This window comes from Lissotriton helveticus, chromosome 10 (assembly GCF_964261635.1).
Source record: "Lissotriton helveticus chromosome 10, aLisHel1.1, whole genome shotgun sequence".
Classification (NCBI taxonomy): Eukaryota; Metazoa; Chordata; class Amphibia; order Caudata; family Salamandridae; genus Lissotriton; species Lissotriton helveticus.
Window position 1 is genome coordinate 707,646,150 of NC_136071.1, and position 24,105 is coordinate 707,670,254.

At 37.7% G+C, this 24,105-nt stretch overlaps 1 protein-coding gene across 4 annotated transcripts in view; it reads right to left on the minus strand.

The window, feature by feature from the left end:
* CNPY1 (canopy FGF signaling regulator 1) overlaps positions 1–24,105 on the minus strand; it is a 511,443-nt gene that overhangs the window by 102,607 nt on the left and 384,731 nt on the right. For 3 of the 4 annotated variants that reach the window (XM_078663253.1, XM_078663255.1, XM_078663254.1), the window contains exons 4-6: positions 13,041–13,247; positions 11,165–11,261; positions 6,497–7,407 (exon numbers count right to left, since the gene is read on the minus strand). In XM_078663253.1, coding sequence (XP_078519379.1) covers positions 7,373–7,407; positions 11,165–11,261; positions 13,041–13,247 — 339 coding nt within the window. In that variant the 3' untranslated portion in view covers positions 6,497–7,372. Of the gene's footprint in view, positions 1–6,496; positions 7,408–11,164; positions 11,262–13,040; positions 13,248–24,105 lie in introns of those variants that run through there. The other variant, XM_078663256.1, reaches the window with a different exon arrangement.

A 24,105-nucleotide genomic window follows, 5' to 3' on the forward strand; every position in this document is an offset into this window, starting at 1 on the left:
ATTTGTCCTTAAAATTATCTTTTTTTAATATTTTTCCTAAAAATTGATTTCCATGATTATATTTCAGCCAAAATCGTTTCTCTGGTTTTTGTTTTTCCGTTAATTCACATTCATCATATCACAGGAGGTATTGCACAGCCCTCTTCAGTTTGCCACCTGTCTAAAACAGGTAGGTTTCCCAGGGGAGCAATCTCTTCTCTGTAGGTTCCAGGGTGTCACCCTTAGTATCAGCCTCCTCCCGGACCATGGGAATTTTTGTGGTGGGTTTTTCAAACCCATCGTCATTCCTCTTCTTGGCCGGCACCTGGGCCACTGCCATGGACCTTGTGGTCAGACAGTCACTTCGGCAGTCCTAACATCTGCAGGTGAGACTGGAGTTCCACCTCTTTCCATGTGGTGTGCTCCATGTCATTCCCTAACAGACAATCAGCGGGCATGGCCATACTCGCAGCTACCTTTAACGAAACAGAGACCCTCCCATTTAAAGGGAACAAGAGCCAACGGACAGTGGCTCGCCTGGTTGTCTGTGGGCTCATCCTGAGGGACTTCATCACATACTACCTTCTCTGAGGACACCAGCTGACATTTAAGAGTAACCATGCTGGCTCCTGTGTCTCTCAGAGCCTCAACCCATTGATGGTGACCCACTGCTTAAACTTTTTAGTACTGTTAGGCATGTGAGCATTTGGCACAATCTCTGTCATCAGATACTAGGGTAACCTCTGCACTCACCCAAATATAAATGGGCCAACCTCTGCCCACAGCACGACACTGCCCATTCCCGGGTTAGGCTCATCTGTAGGGGGCTGCTTCCAGCAAGGACAGATGACATCGCCCTTAAAGTGCATATTCTGGTAATTGGACAGAAGTAACCTGTGGCGTTCTTCTCATTAAAACCACCCTTCTTCTGCTCCGGGTTGGACTGGCATTCCTTTCCATGCGAACTTTTTTTGGGCATCTTTGAAGAAATACTTTTGGTTTTCTCAGTTCACGCTCCTTTCTGCTGGGAGCCTTTTTGTACCTTTCTTGTTCCGCCCCTTCAGCACCTCCCCCCAAAGTACGTTCTTTGATACTCTAGTACTTACCTAGAGGTCAGACTTCTTTGCAAGATCTCTGGGTACAGAGAGTTTGAAATCAATCGGGTGTTGGTGCAAGTCTATAAAGCAATTACTGAACATGTACTCTCTTAATCAGATTGTACAACCCATCGAAGGCACTCAGTTTGCTGCCCTTCACCCAACCATCTAGTGCCTTACCAGAAAAAAACATTAAGTCAACTCAAGACAGTTTCCGTCTGTCCCTAATCTTTAAGCTGTACTGCTCAATATTTACCAACAAGGGCATCCTTCAAGAGGGTACACTTCATCCTGTCACTCTTATCAAGAGCCAGTAGGCTATCCCTTGCCGAAGTGGGCATATGCTTCCAGAGACACACCATCAAACCTTTCCAGGGCTACCTCATAGGCCCCAAACCATTTGTCAATATCATCCCCCACCACAAAGCTAGCCACAAGGTCTTTGGGGATGTGGACCCTTTTACCTCCTCTAGGCACCTCCATATCACTGCCACCATTTTCAATAGACTCTGAACCTCCTTTCAGGTCCAGTTCAGTCTGGTTCATCTCATTTGCTAGCAGGATTTTAGCCTCCTTTAGAGCAAGCATCTTTTCTTGTAAGGCTCAATCAGCCACTGCCTTTTTTCTCCTCCAGTGCCCTGCCTGCAGATGCCTTGTATCCGGCCAGATTGTTCTCCTCCATGGTTAAAACTGGCCAGCAGCAGCTTCAGCTCTCTCTAAGCTTGTTGGTTCTTCAACTCTTCAGGGGTCAGGTTGTGGAAGGACACATTGTTTCCAGCCCTGGACCCAGCAGGTGAACTAACTGCTGTGGGCCCTCGTCTTTCTTCTGGCTCCTAGGCCATTATCAAATTATTCCCGTCCTCCTCCATATCATCATCATCCTCCTGCTCCTGTGATGTAGACTGTACTCTAGTTTCTTAGAGCCTTTTGCTAAAGTCAGCCCCTGTCCTTACACAACTTTAGTACCACAACAATAAAGCTTTCAATGTTGCAGAGATCCACCTTCATTCTTTCAAAAATCACAGTTGCAAAATATGGCGATAGGAGTGAAATTTAGAAATTTAGAAAAAGAAAAAAAACTACCCAAATGAAAATAAAGGAGAATTTAAAAATTCAAAGTCAATATTCAATGTCAGAATGTATACAGGATTTCGGTTAGACTTCTAATCTCAGATTTCTTGTCTTAGAATATTCCCCAGGCATCAGACGGATCTGGAAACTCTTGAACAGTACTTCTATGCACTGGTAGGTGGGGTGAGCAGGCTCTGCGTCGGAAGTGAAAACGCAGACCCCATATAAGCACCACTCTAGCGCTCTGGCATGAGTTTCTTTCGAGCCTATTCCTGCACCAAAAACGTGGTCATGTAAAACAACAACAAAAAAAACAAACATGTAACCAGTATGCAGCATCTAATGGGATCTTTTTGGTTGAAGGCAGTTTGCAGATGCACCTCACAGAAGTATTGCTAGGGTATCTATTGAAAAGTGACGACTCTGCAGTTAGAAGTCTCTACTAGAAAAACAAGTTATTTCCTTTGGTAATGCCTTTTCTGGTAGAGACTATCTAACCGCAGATTCCTCATCGACCTTCCCACCCTCTCCGTTCTGTGAACTGGGCACTTGATCCAAAAGGTCCCATTAGATGCTGCACTCCATCTATATTTATTTAGTGTATTGAGAATTAATGGAGTTGTAAAATAGTATATTTCCATATTTATTTCACTGATAAACATGCAAACTATGTTGCATTGTAGCAAATTAAGCAGCCAAATATAACAAAACACCATACCCACAGATAAATATTAGCATTATATACAAATATGTTAACAAATGCCTATATTTAAGGAAATCTTATCCAGTTTTTAAACTCCCCAGGCTATCGATCCGCTCAGCAGACATCCTAAAGTTTATAAAGCAAAGCATGGACAGTCTCTCAAAAAAATGACAATTTTCCGCTTTTTTCACTTTTAAAAATAAATATAGGCAGCAAGCATATTGCTCTCTGTATTTATCTGTATAAATCAGTAAAATGGAAAACTGGGAGCCCCTAATTACAATTAACTCTATTTTTCTAAATCGGTTTGGGATTCGTCATTGGTTCTGTTTTTACTTTATTATTGAGTGCCTGAGGAATATTTTCCACATGACCTCTCATTGTTAAGCCTGGTTGCTTTTGTGCAAGTCTACTAGAGGATTAAGGACAGGTTTATTTGCTGACTTTTGAGGTTCACCCTAACAATAATTGTGTTTATTTGATTGGGCTTCCACCACTCTCAACTTATAACCCTGTTTCTTACAGTTGTGGATTTCTTTGCTACCTGGAGTAGGCAGACTACTCTCTTAATCAGATTTGGACAATATAGTTACATGCCTCAACTGGAAGGGCCATAGGCCTCCCCTGTCCTCCCACACCCTAGTCAAGTGACATATTACTTGCTCTGAGAGACTGGGTTCCATCTGGGCCTGCCCTTGTAGGACATATTTGTATTGGTTAAAACGCTATGCTCCATACATCCACAAGAGGGCAGCCACCAGTTTCCACAGGACATCCTACAAGCAAAATCTGATCACCTAGTCAGGAATGAGTAAAACATGTGCCATGAAAGTGTTGACGAGAACCTCAGTGAACTCTTGTCTCTCATGGAGAGAGATTGAACTTCTTCAGGTTCAGTGGACGCCCAATTAACACACAGAAGAGAGCAATCCACATGCCATATGACAATCCATTAGCATTAGAAAGACAGATCATGGATGCAGATAGGCATAGACTTGAAACCCTCCTGAGAGGATAAGATCCACAAAAGGAAATAGCACCCTATTGAACACTCTCATAATGGGCTTGCACCCAAATGAAAGAGCTCAGAATTGAAACAGAAAAGAAGATAGCAAAACAAACAAACCTCTGGTGATGAGGAGCCACCCAGATATGAAAATAATTGCTCTATAGGACGGTGGATCACAGGATGAGCCATGGTACGAACACTGGAATAAGCTCCTGCAGGGACTTTATCTGAAATGAGATTAATCTATTGACCTTTTAACCTCCTATAAGTATATAATGAGGCAGACTGCACCACAGGGTTAGGGCACCAAATGGGGATGGAGAAGACTCTCGACTCGAAGGACCCTCAAAGAATGGGGAACAGACCTTTCAATCGAAAGTCTGCAATCCCCTGCTGTGGAGTCCCCTTCTTTTGAGGTTTGCTTGGGCAGTGAACCGGTTGTTTCCTTGAGTACTGAGGCATTTTGGAGCTTTAAATGGCATAGTCTTAGTAGACCACGCTCAGTTTTCAGAAACAAGACCCTGTCAAATGGATCTAAAAGAAATTGTCAGGGTCAGTGGCCTCAAATTAGGATTGTCATAGAGAGTGGCACTTGGGGGTACCAGAGGATCAACCCCTGCACTGTATAAAGGAGAAACACCACCGATGGCAAGCTGTGGGAAAATCTGGGCGCAAGGAGTTAGACACCTAAGCAGCTAGATCCCGGGGGGGAGAAAGGACACTGCCAGTTGGCAACCTTTGCAGCCTATTTCACTTATTACCCTATCTTTGAGCCAGCAGCTTCTGGCAAAAAAGACAATTTGAGGAGCAAGGCTTTCTAGGAAGCGTCCTCCCTTCAAGCACTTATCAGGTACAGGCAACAGGTTGTCACTGCAAAGAGGCCCATAAGGGCATCCACCTTCAGGTCATTCAAAGCCATTTGTAAGGGCATCTGCTTCTTACATCTGTTCACGGAGGGGACTAACATCCTAACCTGCATGGAAATAACAGAGAGGTGTACAAAAAGTCATACATCATGGATTTGGCTGCGTATGCCGTGTGAAAACCAACCTGATTTTTAAAAAATGGCCACTGAATGAACAATGCTGGTAGATTTCTAAACGCTCTCCCATATGGAACTGACTTGATTTACTAAATTTGGAAGGTTTCAATGGAAGAATTTGAGGAATGTTACCATAAGGAAAGTATAACTAGTTATTTCAGAAACATATCTAACATTATAACAAACTGTTCTTAGTAAAGTACTGCACTGTCACCAATGCTCACATGGTCATTCAAAAATGCACTCGATTTCTTACTTTTTCATGCTCTACTAAAGTATCTAAAAACAAAGTAAACAAACTTACCAGTTGAACTGACAATATTAATTAACAAAATTTAACTATTTCTGCAATGTTTACTTAGCGAACAAAAATGTGTTATAAATAAGCATTTTATCAAATGTTTAAAAATGTTACAATGAGCATTATCAGAAAATATAGATTTTCATATAAAAGATTAAATAGCGTTTATATCTTTTTGATTAAGGGCAGCACACACTGAAATAGCTGTTTGTGCAGTGTAGTCTCTCAGATTCATACGGTACATACTTCATTGCATTCTTTTTAGCAGGCACTGCAAAAAGTAAATTTGTAGTACGAGCAAAAAATACTTCCCCCCCCATACTTTCGCATTCGGGGGGGGGGGGGACTTTCAAATATCAGATAACTATATTGAGACCATGGATTTTAAAACCAAATTTGAAATTACAGGCAGGGATAGATAATGTCTGCAAGTTACAAACATCTGAAAATGAGACTGCTAAGAAAGTGGCACGTCCACGGTTACTATGGTATCACAAGTGGGCATTCTCCAATATAACATACATACAAACACACACTGGGCACCTAGTGGACACCTGTGTTTAAAAATCAGGAAGGTGTGCAATGGCTTCCATTGCCTACTGGTCTATGAACAATTGAGTTGACTGTGTGCTGGATGTGTTAAGCAGTGTGGAATATGTTTCTTACTAAGAATGCTGAAGTCAGGGTTGCCAAATAAATATTTTCCAACATGTTGCTTATTTTTAAAACACATTTACTCTTTATTTGGCTGTAGGAATTCAATCAGGTCTAATAAAAGGCTGCTCATTTGGCTTTGCAGAAAACATTTGTGAGGTTTTGGACAATGCACTGTATCAGTGCAGACAATGACAATCAGACCACCTGATAACAAAATTTAAAAAAAAATAAATTAGGAAAGGAGGAGTCCGAAATAAGATACATTAACTCATTGCTCTGTATATAATGTATGCATTATATACAGAGCAATGAGTTAATGTATCTTATTTCGGACTCCTCCCTTCCTAATTTAGTCCATGTCTTTGAGCATTTACAGTAAAAAGCGGGCTCTTTTTCTGCACAGCATTGCAGAAGGGTTACGTTTTTGCATATACAAATGATTTATTATGGATAGGACTATGACGTGATTTGTCATTTCTGCACTGGAAATGTTAACAATCAGAAATACTAATCCTTAATGTGGTTATAAATGGGAGTCAGTAACTAACAACTTGAATAGTTCTTGCAAAGTTTTCTCAGAATTTGCAAAGAGGTAATCATTGTCATGTACCAAAACAAACACAGTTTCACAAAGGCATTTTTGGTGACTTTAGCTTTTAATGTATTTTGGAGGTGACATTATCGCAATGGACATAAACATGGGTTTGAGGGTACTGCTCTTAAAGTCAATCACTTACACTTGGCATCACAAGTTTAAACTTTAATTATAAAAAGTATAAAGTGTAACAAATTCCACATCGCAATATTGATGTCAGATTATAGTTGTGTTGACCAACCTTTCAAACCATACGATATACCATCTCCTAAAACTGATTAAAAAAATATTTATTGCAGAAGATATTCCTTTTGTCAGTAGATAACCATAACAATGGGAAACAAGCATATTCGAGTGAAATACTAACTGCTTGGTAATCGGTGTTAACAAATGCAGTGGCTTTTTTATGCCACACAACATTATATTCTAAGTTGTGGAGTAGAATTAGAAAAAACACAATATTTTTCTACTCTAAAAAAAATACTTTTGAGGCTAAAAACACTTGTCAAAACAGTTCACATTCAAAATTTTCCAAATAACTATTGTAAAATATATTTACTAATGTAAAATACGTATTTAAATGCAATTATTGCATCAGAATACTTCATTTATAACCGGCATATTTGTTCTGAGCCAACATGTTATATTTATTGTGATACAGTCCTTTTTTGACGTACATGTTGCCATTGAGGGAATAAACACTTGTGCTGCATCGCTGTATCAACAATGATGTTTTAAACCTTTTCCCCCAGCAAGGAGTTTAAACGTAAACTCAACACAGTAATATAAAACGTGTTTATTATACATACACCATGTTGTAGATATAAAGAGTTCAAAAAGGCAAATAGAAATAATGTGTGTACAACTACATCTTCTTTAGATTTCGTCTTCATTAACTGGAAATTTTTGTTAGCAGTTTTATAGCTCTGAATGTGAAGCAATTTTACAAAACCCTGCAGGAAGAATGGGAAAAAAACTATTAGTATTGTTTCTAAACAGAATAGCAAAATAAGAAAAAATCAAACTAAAGTTAAAAGAGGACATGATTATTTTAAAAGCACAAGAAAGTGACAACAATGTAGAACTACAGATAATTCCGTTATAAGTGTCTACTATACTTTCTTGAAAAAAATAAGTGTACGGAAATATGAAATTAGATTTTAATTTCTGCATTTACTCTTTAAGAGACATAATAATTGTGCTATAACCAGATAACAAGAAACCCCCGGTGTTAATAATTTGGACATGTAATGACAGCGAGTATTTAAAACAATACATTTTATTTATTTAAGACATTTTCAAAAAATTTTGAAACACCATTGAACTCTGTAAGATCAGGAAATATCAACTTCATTAACACATATTGTGCAACTTACTTTTTTGTTAATCAATGTATTTATTGGAAATTGAGGCCACTCACTCTGCATCAACGAAGAAGTATCTGCCAAATGTTTTTTATAAAGGTAAAGGTTTTGTTTTTGGACAAACTGTGCAAAAAACTGTGTGTATTACAAAGACCACAATTTGCAAGTATGTGCTCACATACGTTTTTTTAGAGGATAGTCTCCTTTTCCATTCTTTGGGTCTAGATACTCCTGTATCATTACTGAATTAATGAATGAGTGTACACCCTTGCCAAATTTCATGTTTGTATTTTCCAAGTAGAAGATAAACAGGATCTGCGCAACATAATTTAAATTTTAAAGAGCACTGGTCACTTCAAAACTAGAGGACCATTCTGTTGACTAAACCTAGTTCAATTGTCCTGGTGAAATGTGATGAAACTGAGAAGCAATCTTGACAAAACACTGTGTATTGTGTACCATGTCAGATTGTAAAAACTGATGTCTCATAGCATGTGTGGTGATGTTTTGTGTACATTAAAATATGAAAACAACTGTGGCTTTTTAAATATTCAATGAGTTTTCCAGATTTCTCACTGTAAAATCTGCAGATGACCTCAACACCCACTCACAACAAAATATGTAATAAAAGTCCCTATAGTATTTTATTTTGCATAACATTGCTGTGCAATGAAAAGCAGAAAATAATATTAAATAACTCACTTTACTGATTTGGTTTAATTTCTCCTTTTTAAAAAACATTCTGCATCCGTGTATGATTTTCCTTCTTTTTCTCAACAATCACCAAGATTCATAAAAAAGTCTGTCAGTATCAAAAAACACCATTGATTTTTTTTTAATAACTACACTCTTGGATTATAATCACTAAGGGCAACAATTTATAAATGAAAACAAGTCACAACCCATTTCAAAAATGCAGAGAACCCAAGGTCTCGAAATTGTTAGTGTCTACCATGGTACAGAATGACTATTTTCAATACAATGGCCACTCCCAAACAGGACATTAATATATGTAATCAAACTTTGCAATTGTGTGGTTGTCTACAGTGGTCCTAGCCTTCCCTCTTGTCATCAAAGTCAAGAGCTTAAAACAGCTTTTTAATACGTGCTATTTTGTAACATGATTTAAACGTGGTATGCGTGTACAGTATTCTCTTATCTGTAGGGCTAATTAGCACAAGTTATTCGGTCCAATATAATTAGAGAAAGCATGATTATCTTCTCTTATTCTATATTTTCATATTGAATTAGTGTTTAAATATCTCTAGGATTACAAAACACAAACTGTAAATACAACTAAAAATGCAATTAAAGTGCACAGCCGAAAACATCTGTAAAACTAGTTGAGGGTGGCAGGAAAACAGACCTTGCCAACAGAGTTTAGGCTGGTCATATTTTGTAGTTTAACAGCCATCATAGTAGTTGAACTCCATTACAAATTGGTATGCACATTTACCTGACATTACCTAGTGCAATCTGCTACAAATAATGGTAAGTATCTTCAACTCAGCTTTTGAAAATTTCCGGTAACGCTTCTCCTGATCTTTCTAGTAAGTGTTAACAAACTACATAGTGCCGTATTTGTATGATGGACAGGAATGTATTTGGAATATAAAGGTCACACAGATGATAAAAGCATACATCCATCTTATGGACTATGACCTTGTGATTTCAAACAATCTTTTTAGTAGCCAGTGCAAATACTGTACTTCCATTTATTACTTTTAATTTTCAACCACGATAACCACGTCTTAAGCAAAAACACTGTCCTTAATCACAGTATGTATTGTCCTTTCAATTAATCCAAACATGAAACTAATTTCTAGGAAAGTCTTCAATTCATTTTCCAAAGAACTACTTTACACGCATCGTCAATGATTAGTGAAACTGAAAAAGCTACAGCAAAGAAAAAAGTTGATTTAACTAATTAGGCAATTGAAGAATCGTTTTAGGAGTATTCCATAAATCATGAATCCGAAAAGCACACCCAATTTAAACATTTCAAGTGTGCTTTTTTAAATAGTGCAGTAAGAATAATTGGTAAGTAAGCCTGGCCTTTTACAATAAGGTTTTTATGCTGTGTTTCATACCACAATTCTGTGGTTACTAAGTGCTAGAAATAACAATTTCAATATTGCTCAATATATTGTACTCAATTTCTCGACCTTGGAAGGGTGGAATGCTGAAACTTCTTTGTTAGGATTTGAAATGTGACATTCATTTCTACCTATATGTCAAGGAAAGGGTTAAACTCGCTGAGTCATCCTGCAGGCATCTTAAAAAGATTGCTCTTAATTCTATCTGAATACAAGCTGTGTGATGAAACTGGCCGTATGCCAACTGGTAAAAATACAACAATTGTATGATTTTGAAAATAAGGCCAGGAAAGCCAAAAACTCATCAAAATACAAAAGATCTATGAAGCATTTGAAATGTAAAAGCACATTTTCTAAAAGGCTGTATTTTAAATATTGCCACATAAGGGGAGATAGGTGCATGTGCAAAGAAGTCCTTAATTTAAAGTGTCACGGTGTTTATCCAGATTACGTTGTAACTACATTCAAAATCTCACGTTTACATCAACTTTATTTGCAATCCACACCATATACTGAATTTAGTAATCATGCAGTACTGCTGCCATTAAATATTAATGTAAAACATCAGGAAGTTTACCTATTTATTTTAATATTATGATAACATGCTTTAATTTAAATAAAATTGTTATCAAACTTAATATTTGATGTAGAGTGCAAAATATTTACATTGAACGTGAACAGTTTAAAGTAGTGCTTCATCCCAAATCTGCTTGCGTTACGAATACAGTAGTAACCCAGGCTGTTCATATTGGTCAGTGTGGGATGGCAAGACAAATTCCTATCTGATTATGAATGTAACAAGAAACAACATAGGTTTTGCTTCTGTTCTGTCTTCTAATGAACATGTTAATGCTTTTTTGATGATTAATTAAAACTATCAGATGTATTTAAGTATGCATATGAAACCAAAAACCATTTTCAATGACACAGACTTTCTTAAAGGCACCTCCTACAATCAACATCTGAAAACATTACACAAGATTATGCAAAAGTCAAGCAGTAAGAGATTAATATTTTAAATAAAAATAAAAAATAAATCATAGTGGGTCAGTTGCACAACTGTAGTAAGTTGCAATGTCTGGAATGAAGTGTAACACATAGTTGTGAAAAAAATAATATGTTTAGATGTGTCACAGTGACACCATTCCTATTGAATAAGACATCACAATAGAGCATCACACCAAAGCACGACTTCAGATTTTAAAAACGAAACTCGGTATGGATTGTAAATTTAAATAAAGATACACTACCTGATTTCTCAATGCATAGCTTGTCAACCAGAGAGTTTGCATCTTGGGTTATAAGTGAAAATATTTCCTCTTCATACTCTTCAGCTACGGTTTCACACTAAGAAGATAAAAGTAAAATATATGTACGCATTTCAGAGTTTATTGCATTGCGAAGACGCAACCAAATGTGGCAGATAGGTGTTTGTCAAGATTTAATAACATTGGGAACATAACTTTTTCAGAAAGGGATGGTTTCACTGATGTGTTACCAGTACTCCACAATGTGACTCTTTCCTGTGCATGCATAGGCAATCTTTTCTTCTAACGAAGGCTAACAGTTTCTCAATACACTATTTTAGATAAAAAATAATCATACATTAGAAATAGGTGTTTAGTCTATTTATATAAGCTTTCTCCTTCACTGGCAGATAGGTGGAAGTGACAGGTAGAGGGAGAGAGAAGTGATGTGTTTGAAACACACAATTTGGCAAAGTGAAGAAGCGGGGCTCAGTCCTATTTTCACAGCTCATAAAATGCCCACCAGGCCACATCTGTAAATCTTTGCAATACAAATGGATAAAAAATGTCTGCATCAACTTGGAAACGATGTTTGATATTTGAATGAATTGATAATTGTACATTCTTAATACCTATACCACATATAAAAAAACTCAAATGCATCTGAATTTCTAAGAGGATTCAGTCAAAAACTAATTCTATACTTAACACATATTTCTGCAAAATATACAGCCATATGATCTACTTTTACAGACAGTTGCTCCTTTTATTAAGATAACATGATGCTGCAAAATACTTTTAAAGATAACACCACAACCTCCAGGGTATTCTAAACATTTTCTATAAACTGCACAAATGTGGTCAACTCAAAATAAAATCAGGGCCTATTATAAAAAATAGCTAGCTGAAAGTTACCAGGTATTGGATCAATTATAAAATGTGCACTAGAAACAACTGCCATATTTCAGACAGACTACTTACCACTTCAATACTTATGTCCCCTTGACAATATGACGCTTGGGTCATCTGTTAAAAATATTTGGGTTACATTCCTAAAAAATGGGGGTAAAGCCGGTGAGGTAAATTTTATTTCAAAATCCTTCTTATGGTTTTAGTTATTATTTTGTTTTTCTTGATACCTCAAAGGCAATAAACAAATTGGAGAGTGGTGGCACGTGGGAAACTACATTCAAGGATAACCCTCAAAACACAAGCATATATAGTGTAAATTAAAAGAATTGTATTTTGTGTGATACCTTAAGCTAAGGCAGTATAGAAAAACATCTATCATAGTACACAAAATGTCACACTTCGGGTATATTTGATCCAGCTACAATGTCGAGGAACACCAAAATTACACGATTTAAGATTTTTATGTATTTACCTCAATATGCAAGACTCTATGTTTATATTTCCTAAACCTGCAAAGCTTTCTCTAAAAATGTTTCCTATTCTCTCTTAGCAGACACCCAAATAACTGCATCCACAGAAGGAGTGCAATTTAGATATAAATAAAAAAGTAAGACTAGTCAGCAACGACTATCTTTCTTAAAATGTGTTCAATTAAAGTGCTATAGTTGACTACTTACCTAACTCTTATGTGTTACTCACGGACAAGTAATCCAGATTATGCCATAACTTTCCAAGTAGGGAGTATACTTAGTTGTATCACATTTGTTATTAATGGTGAACAAATGTTTACAACTCATGCTACAACAAGCTGCTCAGATCAGTGGAAGTTGTTGAAAAAAGTATATCAATCATTTGTATTTAAATATTTGAGATCTCTGGCGGGCGGTTAACCCCGTCAAAATTAAGCATCTGTCGAAAAATTAAAAATACTATAACGAGCAAAATAAACAAGTGGCTTTGCTCTTACCGCATATTTCAATGCGCTGGAAGCATCGAAATCGAACTGAAAGTTGTTAAAGTCTACGGAGCCCATGTTCTCATCGTCTCTTGGCGCAAACCTCTTGTAAGACTTCTCTTTGGTGTCAGGGTCGACATGGAGGTTGTAGTCATTCATTTTATCACAGATAGTCTCCAAAACATCTGATATGTACGCCTCCGACTTTATTAAAGGAATCTATTTTAAAAATGAAGAAATTACAAATTAATATAACAAGCACATTTTCTTGCTAAATGGCCACCATTGCATTTCAAAATTATCAAAATGAAACTCATCTATACGGTTCAGAAAATACGATTGTATGCAGTATGGTGTTTTACAAAGTTAAATTCGATGCAAATGTAACTTTACTGCGCATAAACTGCATCGTAAAAAACTAATACAAACGAAAACAGGAACACGGCAAAAAAACTCCTACAGATAGAACACTGCACTGCGATTTCTCCTACGTAACGTAAACGTCGTGGGATTAAATTGGGTTGGTCCTTAAATTGAAGCTCTAGAAACGGCTGGGCTCTCATCGCGTCTTCTAATTGCTGCTCATCGCCGTGCATGCAGCTGTTTAATGCTTCCCCAGGGTTTCAAGAAAAAATGATCGCTTACGAAACGCAACTTCTCCCAGGTTCTACTATTTCAGCCGTATTCCTTAACAGCTGGTCCGAGCCTTTTTTGCGAATCTATTTTCATCTGAAATAAGCTGGAATGCCGCGGAAAGATTTACACGCCACCTCCGCTCTCAGTGAGAGCCTCAGCAGGCAGTGTTCTAGGGGTCAAAGAGCACTCACTGCCCTTGGTAACCGGGACAAAAAAATACGCTCTCCCGTCTAGACAGGTCAAGGTGCAAAATGCTCCTATCCCTATTGCTTCTTCCGGATGAGGGCGTGGACTGAAGCCAAGTGCACAGTAAACAACAGAGATGCAACCCTGGGCCTTTAAGAAGATTTTCTCTCCACCCTCTGCTGATCAAAGTAGGAAGTTTTCATGACAACCGCCGTCAAAGCAGCTGAATCTGAAATGAACTCGGCTCTGCAATGTTGCTATATCCAGTCGCCGTTGTCTCCTTTCAGACACAGTATGAACCCTTCCGGTCTCAATGATTACATTGTAGGAGCACATTCACATTATGCGCCTCATTTGCACAATGGGCTTCTTTGCTTCACCGCCATCTGGACTCAAATCACACAAACAGAAGCTGAAGAATTCAAATTAAATGTTTTCCCCCCCAATCCAACTAGAACCAGGCCTAGTTTTCAAACAGAATTCGGAATGCGGGTATGTAAAATATATAAAGAAAGGAGGGCAAATGCGCACTCAGTTGTGCCACTGAGATTAAAAAGAAAATATCTTGTTTTATGTTTCCAAGACATAAACATAGATCTGCTCCCAAGCACAATATGACTCGGCAGGATAGCACATGCCATCTCACTGAATTACATCGGGATGAATGTGCTACTTAATGTAAACACATATGCTCAAAATACATTGTTTACATGTTTTGTATAGCGCCAGCTTGAGATTACACTTTTTTTACCACTGCACCAGACGCTCATTTACCTAAACTGTAATTTGAAAGTGAAATTAAATGAGACGCAGTGTACAACAAAGAGATAAACAAACAGCCCTAAAACACAATGCCCTTGTTGGTGGAAAAGACCCAATGTGGTCTATTTGTCCTCAACAACTACTAGCTGATGTGAACTCCAGTTTATGAAGCAGAAAAGGATGAGTTAAGTACGTGAAGAGCACTGGTCTAAAACGCCAGCAAGCATTTCATGTAACATAATATGTGGGATAAAGGACCCCCGGTATACATTTTAAGGATATTTACAAGGTACAGAGGAGTTCCGTGACTACATATAGGGGAACGGGGCCGATGGTGAGTTCCATTATAAGGTCATGGAACTCCGAGATAATTAGGCAGGAGAGTATTTTATTCCTAATAACACATGGTCACACCCTCACCCTTCCTATAAGCGCTTAAATCCTTGGTGTCTTGCTCCTTCACATGAAAAGTAGTATGGTATGGTTGCATGAAGAATGAGAGTGAAATCCGTAGTGAAAAACTAAACACACCCAAAAATGTGTTGTTTGATGCAAAAAAATATTGGAATGCGTTTAATGTAAATCAAATTTAAAAAAGGGCTGTACCTCAGAACGAACAGCAACGTGCAGAATTTTTTCTCCTTTCCTGTAATCAACTTCTTGCAAAAAATAAACATTGCCAAAAGATCTCCTTCCTGATAATCACTATTCATTTCAGGGAAAAAAAGATCATAAGAGTGAAACGCCAGCTGTTGTTTTCGTTGTTTAAACTGCAGCTGCAGTGATGCTCTGTAACATGCCTTTTACCTTGGCTGCTGATAGGAATGACCTGGGTTAGTTATGGGCATTGATTTATGGGTCCTGGTGACCCAACGCAGCCGAGAACAACAGAAAATTCTTAACAAGCCAGCAATCAAAACACATTTTAAATTAAATACAAGTCCTCCTTTACCTTAGTTGATAGTTAAAGTTTCAAATCATTCTACAGTAATCTGGAAGCATAGATGGACCAACAAGGTGTGTATTATTTTGAGTGACAGCCTTGAAGTTAATATGACCACCTACAATTAAAAACACAGACACACAACTACTCGCTTGATGAACATATAATACGTCGCTCTTGGCAAATGGGTAGAAGGCAAGACGCTCCCTTAATGCCATCTGTGCAGTCACCACACACAAAACGGCCTTTTTTATTGTTTTACCTCGAAATAAAGGCAAAAACAAGTATGCAAACTGTCAGTGGATCCAAAATTTTAAACTTAATACTTACGAAGTATGAAAACCTGTGAATAATAGTTTATTAGATATGCCACGTTTAACGTGTTTAGAGGAGAAGATAAGAAAATGAGCATTCAGGAAGTGTAAAGAAGAATGGGTATGTGGGATATTTGAAAACGTGGATTTGAAGGGAACAGAAACTTCATACCTGCTTGCAAATGGGAATAAAAGGTTGGGCATACAGTTGTGATGTGAGGTGAACCAGGCATATTTGGGGATGGGGCGTGTTAAACATACTGGGAGGGAGAGGACAGACTAGGCGTAGGTATTAGTGAGAAATAGAAATGTAGAACACAGGGTTGGACTAGCCTACAGGGCAATCAAGCATACTGGGAGGGAGAGGACAGACTAGACATAGGTATTAGTGAGAAATGGAAATATAGAACACAGGGTAATTTTGGCCTGGAGGGCAATCAGGCAGTGCCCAAGAGGCTGGTCTAACAGGATCAGCATGGGGGACAGCTTTTTGGCTGTTTCTGGGCCTGTTTTATGGTCTGCTGGGCTGATTTTTATTGTCGATTTCCCCAATATTAAAAACAAACAAACATTGCCTGCAGCAATCTCAAATCCATGCAATCTTCCATACTTCGCAAAACCCTTATACAGCGTGTAGTTACCAAGTTCAAAACTGACCCAATTTGCTAAGATCGGCCAAGTTTAGCTAACAATTTCTCTAATGGGGAGCACTGTTATTTTGGCGCCCAGGCCTATTGTCAGTTCCAGTCCAACCCTGATAGAACATGTGAGTTAGGACTATTTGCAAAACTGTGCATAGAAGACATCAAACTTCCCATAAGCCCTATGTAGTCAATAGCAACAACAAGCCTAGGTGTGTAGAAGACTGAGGAATGAAGGAGACATAATGAGACTATTAGAGCAGCACCATCATAGATATTATGCATTGCAGTTAAAGAAGCCACGATATGCAAGAAAAGTTGACTGTGGAGTTGTTGAGAGAAGTATCCTAAAGATGCCCATGATAGAAGTAGCTTTAAAAAAGTGCAGACGTTTGCCACAAAGGAACATATATATATTTTTTTTGAGGTGCAGAGGAGAGTAGGACTTCTGAAATGAAATGGGGATTATATTCATACAAGATGGCCAGAAGCGCAGAAGGTAGGGTACCTGGAAACTGTGAAGGGGTGGTTATGGAGGGATGTTCCTCATACTAGACTACCAACATGAGGACCGGTACAGCTGGAAAGGGTGGAATATGAAAACTTGAACAAGGTGCAGGTACCAAAGTTCTCATTGAGAAGTGGTAAAAAGCTGCAATGAAGCCAGAGGAGATGCGGTCGCTGTAGTCCAGCTTGCTTCATTCTAGAGCATTAATCACTATAAGGGTGAAGAGTCAGAAGGAAAGATTTTGTGTGATTTGCAAAGGTGGTAGTGGACATAGGTTGAAATGAAGGTGATAATGTAGCTTAATTTCGGTGTTGAAATAAACTCCAACTTTACAAGCTAGTAAGGATGTCAGAATTAAATTGTGTGATAGGGAGGTAATGAGTTTCCGAACAATTTTTCAGAGGAATGTTAGGCACTGGTGTTAAGCATTCATAAGCACAGACATATCTCTGACTGGGCAGCTTAGATAGTCGGTCACACAATCTTTCAGTGAGAAAAAAAAGAAAAAGATGAGAGTGCCATTAGCAGAGTGATATTAAGAGTAAGCAAATTATAACACGAGATTATCAACAGAGTGAACAAGAGGGTGCATGTGATAAAGCACTCAGAGAACGATACTGACAACAAGTAAGGAGAGAGAAAAAAATAACTGTTGACAAGTCCGGATAAGAGTTGGGCAAGAGACATACATCAAGAGTGCCATTTCTGACAGTATTGAGGACTGCAGAGGCAATCAAGGAGAATGAAGATAGATGTGGTTAGATGTTATGAAGTTGAAGACGCAAATGAGCGCTGTTTCACTGGAGTGCACTTTAGTGGAGGTTTGAATGCAAGAGCTTAAACAGTTTGTTCACCCGTCTGGAGCACTGTCTTTTTATTAGACATGAGTCTGTAAGTGTTTGAAACGGGGAATGCAGTTACCAGTGGGTAGCTGTATACAATACATTGGTAGATGGAAATTGTCCGATAAAAGAGTACTGAGGATAAAGAGACTTCACCTGCGTAGGTCACATTTAAAAAGACCTAAAGCATAATGCCTTTGTTGATCCAAAAGACCCAATGTGTTCTATTTGCTCTCAACAACTACTAGCTGATGGAAACTCTAGTTTATGAAGCAGAAAAGGATGTGCTAAGTACGTGAAGAGCAGTATATCAGGCACTTGCCTATAAACCCCAACAAGCATTTACCGTTAACATAATATTTGCAATAAAGGACCCCCAATATACATTAGAAGGATATTGCAAGTAACAGGCGTTCCGTGATCGTAGAGGAGCAAGGCTGAAGACAGGGTTCAATTAAAAGGTCATGGAACTCCGAGATGACGAGGCAGGAGTGCATTTTATTCCTAATAACACATACAACACTCTTCCTACAAACCGCTTAAATCCTTCTTGTCTTGCCCCTTCACATGAAAGAGATTCTAAGGTACAGTATAGTAGGGTATGGTTGCATGAAGAATGAAAAGTGAAATCTGTACTGCAAAGTTAAACACACCAAACACATCAGTTGTTGACTAGTCCAGATAAGAGTAGGGAGACAGACATCAAGAGTGCCATTGCGGACAGTATTGAGGACTGCAGGGCAATCAAGGAGAATGAAGATAGATAGGTATGGTGGTCAGAGGTTATGAAGTTGAAGACATAAATGAGCGCTATTTCAATGGAGTGCTTTTAGTGGAGGTTTGAATGAAGAGCTTAAACGGGTTGTTGACCCGTTGGGTGCACTGTCATTTCATTAGATATCAGTCTGCAAGTGTTTGAAACTGGGAATGTAGTCAATAGAGTGTGGGTGTACACAATACATTGGTAGACGCAGCTTGTAGATAAAAGAAAGGGCTCAGGATAAAGAGATATCACATGTGTAGGTCACATTGAAAGCACTGAGTCATTCAAAATAGTAAAGTATGTGACTTAAGCCCTGTGGGTTCATGTATGCAAAAGAACAGGTATCAGTATGGTCGCATCCACTGCATGTCTTATGAAATGTTAGGGTCATAACGCACTACAGCCAATATAGACAAAAATATTTGCATTTATTTAAGAAAACAGTATATTGTTTCTATTATAGGGTTTCAGAGATGTCTGACTTAAGTACAATGCAATATGTATAACTAGCGTCCAATAATGCCAAATGCAAGAATACATAAAACGGGAAAACACCCTTTCAGGTGTGGGCCAAAACTTCCATTCCTCACCCCCTGACAAAAGGAGAGAAAAGGCAGAGGTTTTTAATTCGGTCACAGAGAACACTTTTTGCTCAAATGTGTAATCCTCATAACCAGTTATCTTTACTTGTTAGCCTAAACGGGATACAAGTGAACAGCTGCGACGTTCACGAGTCCTTAGTAATAAGTGCAAAAGTTCAGGGAAACAAACCAAGATACTATTTTTGAGTATGTAAATACACATTCTGTCTCCTGCTTTAAACATATAAAGTGTGTTTGTTCACCTCTGTTCCTCCACAGATAACTGTTGGAAGCCTTCATATGCTTTGCTTCTTCATGTAAATCGCTTATTCACAAGCTATTTTCCACAACAAAATTGCTGCTGTGCTAAGAACAGTAAACAATTGCGAAAGGCTACTGACAACTACGAAGAGGGGCAAAAGCCGGAGATGGTTTCATACTTTTATGTATGGCAACTTGAAGACTAGCTTCCAAAGACTATTTAAGCAGCTTAGGAGCACTTAATCCCCAAAGAGAAGAAAGCTATTCAGAGCGTTAAAAAGTGTATTTACATTTTAAAAACAATGAGTTGGTAACCACATTTGGACCTTAAAAATACGATGCAACCAGCGTTTTCTTCTGTTTTTAAAGAGTAGGGATATGAATGGTACTTGTCAACAGAGCAAGTCCCATTGTAATTAAACCGGAGACATGGCCCTCAAACCAGAAAGCCCTTTCTCAGAGATACTTAACTAATTAAAATATGAATGAAAGGTCGAACATCATTGTAGAATGAGAAAGTCATTTTTTTCTTGAGCTAAAACTTCCTTATTGTCTATTTGTAGCAACATCTGGAACCCACTAACTCATTCACGGGCAACATTGTCTAATAAGGTGAATATCAATATATGCTCAAGTCAAAACTGTTTCACCCAAAACGTTCCTATCGATGTATGTTTTATATTATTTAAACAAAAGTACACTCTTCAACATTGACCAAATCACATACGTACAAAACACATTAAAATAAAATCAACATTGCACAAAATGTATTTGGACAATTGTATACTCAGTAATGTAAAATTAAAGTATAAATGGAGCAAACTAACAGTGCAAAATATTACCACTGCATAATGCAAGTGTTCATGAAAATATTTATTCATCTCTCCAGCAGAGCTTTTCCGAAGCGACATGTAAAATACTGTAAAAATGTATGTACTTTTTCATATTTTATGTAAAAGGCAATCTATATTAACATACAACAGAATAATACTGTGAGAATTCAGTATGTCATTAGAAACTAACAGAGTAAATTGATAACCACACAGTCAAAAATATCCTCGACTAAACAATATGTCGTTTTTCGTACCAGAGTTTAAAAGTTTAGTGAAATAAAACACATGAAATGGTGTTACACTAAAGTAAAACGGTGAATGCAATTTTACCACTGTTTGTTCATCCATAATATGTTTAAATCAGTTTAGAAATTATTTAAAAGCCAATATTTAGTCGTGAGAATACAAACCGTTTTTTTTTGTTGCTCTAGGCTAAAACAGAGGCAACATGAATGCAAAGTTATGCCAAAGGGTGATGAGATCTATAATTAGCTATTATGTTAATTGAATCCACGGTGAATTTGTTATATGAGATTTCTTCATATAATATGCAAATGCTTCTAAGGTCTCACTTTATTTGATTGTATAATTAAAAACCTTGCAGAGTGAATTTTAATTCGCCACAATAAAGGTGTGCAGAATCCCACGTTATCAATCGAGTCGCACACAAAGAATAGTTAATCTTTGTTCAGTCAATAAAAGGAATTCAATGAGGTGTCTCAAGCTGGAACAAAGGAACACACAAACAAAGATGTAACACAACATCTTGTCTGTTGTGCGTAAAGGCCATGTAATGTACATGGAGACTCGAAGAAATGTGAATGATGTAAATAAAAATGGAGCAATGAAAAAATAGAAACCCGTACTTTGATACAGAATGGACGCATGAAAAAACACGCAGGCATGCACGCACTTAACGCATTTAGAACAAGGATATTCTGTCAGTTAGTAAGAAAACACGTTTTCAGACGTACATTGTCTGCCTACTACTTACTTGTACAAGCAAATGATTCTTTGTTATTTTACAAAGGATATAACATGGCGGATTAACACATACTTTTGTTTTCATAGTTTAATCAGTTCACCCATCAATACCATACTGAGTAACTCACACCTGGAAATCTCCTCTAATTAGGGCTTTACATGAAGGAAAACAATCTAATAATATTACTCCACAGCTGTTTTCAAATTCAACTGCAGACCCTTTTTTATTATTCTCGTAAGAGATACGCAAACACATGCACAAAACTAAAAAAAGGTGACTAATCTGAAAAAGTTTTTATCTGATGAACGAAGCTAGTTGAAGTCAAAATGCTAAAAAGTTGAGGATTTTCATTTAAAACTTGAGGCGACCAATCAGATGGGAACTTTAGAGGGTTAATACTGTCTGAAGTTCCGTGATGCATGTTTATAAGTTTAATAAAAATGAAAGGAATGTATAATTTCAGTTACCTTTAGTGCAATTATGAGAATCACTTAGCACTTAAAAAAATGTTTGAAACAAAACAGTCTTGTTATTTCTATTTTAAACAACATTTTATTTTTTTCATTTAAAAACATACAGCACTAGTTACCAGGATACGCTATAAAAATGAATAATACACTGCATCAGTACATAGTAAATAGGTTAAAAAAATTACAAGCAAGCAAATACATATAATAAATAGGATAAAAATGACATTTAAGCAAGTAAATCTAATAAATAGATAAAAAATGACAAGCATGCAAGTACATATAATAAAAAAATGACAAGCAGGCAAATACAGTCTGAGCACAAAACATATTCAAACACATCATTAGACCACAATAGCTTCTAACTAGCAAACAACAACCAACTCCCCCAACTCCAGTTACCCCTTGCCAAACTGTTATATGTAGTGTGCCACAGTGGACAACATCTTCAAAGTTCACCACAGAAGTTTCAAATCCCGCCCATGACGATCCATGCAAAGCCAGTTATTACCACCCTCCTGGTTCTCCTGAGAAATCAGGGAGCTATACGACGTATCTGTGTCATTATTAAGGGCCAACAAGCAATCCACAAGGTGTTCCCTGTCTTGCTATTTCTACATACACTTTCTGAATTGCATCCAATATCGCAGCAACTGCCTTTAAGAATGACGAACATTAATGAAGACAGGAGAACCGCAAGGTACATTAGAGTTAGGATTGTGTGTGCCTATTGCGCCATGATGCTCTTTACAAGTTCTATATAATATAATATAACATAACATTTACTGCATCATAGAATAAACAGAGTGAATCTGGTTAGTGCACACGTAGTGTATTTTTTACTGCAAGACAGTCTAAAAATAGAGAAGGCATGGTCTGATAGTTAATAAAAAAGCAATTAATCATTTACTATCTGTGGCTTAAAAAAGCCATGAAAGGTTGAAGATGCCTGTTAAGTGAAGACACCCCATTAGATTATTCAGTGTCTGCAATAATGTTACTGGGCATTAGTAGCTAGCCGGCCCTGTGGTGGACTCTCTGGTTCATATAAAGCCATTAAAAAAATTGGCGAGTGTCCGTCATAGGGGACAGACGCTTACACCAAACTTTGAAAGTTTTTTCTTTGAGGGAAGGAAAAAAAATATTGCAGCAGCGAAAGCTTGTTGTTGGAAAAGGAAAACTAATGGCCCGACACCAGGGAGTGCTGTCCCCAAGTACCAGGATATTCCTTGTGATGTATTAAAAAACACATTTACCACCCACTCTAAATAGGGTGGACAGTCAGACTAGTTACCTCGATGGCCTGTACTCCCTCGTGTTGTCAAAGGAAGGTTTACGCTGACGGGGTACAATTTAGTCTGCTATCCTACACCTGTCCATCCAACTCTAAATAAGGGAGGTGGATCAAAATTATGGCAAGCAAATAAAAAAACTATATATATATATATATATATATATATATATATATATATATATATATATATATATATATATATATATATATATATATATATATATCTATCATCATATGGGTTGTTTAAGGCAATAAAGAAGCACGCAAAATGGAGTCTGTGCCTGACCTGTTTTGTTGATGCAAAATCAGGTGGTTTCTGATATATATGTGTATCTATCTCGATATATCTATTAAAACCTAGTGGCGGTTGCTAAGAACTTTGGCCTTGTTTCACCAATCTTCACAAAACTATCCAAAAACAAAGTTCAATCACCACAGCTCCTTCCTGAAAACCTTTGGGGTGATCCGTCAAGTGGGGCTGTGAAAAAAAGGGGGGGGATCCCAAAACGCAAAATCCCCTGTATGTGCCATAGACTTCTTTAAGATGGGCTACAGCAAAAACTGCTGAATGGCATAGCACCAAATTCAGCAGGAAGGAAGATCTTGGTCCGCAGATTGTGCTTTTTGAGATTAGGTGTAAATCCGTTCAGTAGTTTTTTGAGCTATTAAGGCTAAAAAGAGTATTTTATATTTTGGCAGTTGGGCTCATGAGAGTCTCCATGGCTTTGGCAGGAGTGCCACTTTAAAAATTGAGCGTTCTCACAGGCTCAGGGAGTTTTATTTTCCTTGGGCCATCTCGCTCCCACAGGTGTGAGACTACAGAGAGAGCAAGCGCTCTGATTGGCTCCAGCAACATGACAAAAATGTTACTGGCAGCCATTATAGGACTTGGGGGCTTAGTCCTATTTCCTGAAGCTGCGTAGCAAAAAAAATATGTATGGAGGCAGGGTAGGCATACACTGACCCCTAGACAACCTTGAGGGGGACCCTCCTCCCCCGGCCCAAAAAAGCAAAATGAATAAATAAATAAATAAGGCACAAATTGCAGCCAATCCCGCTAG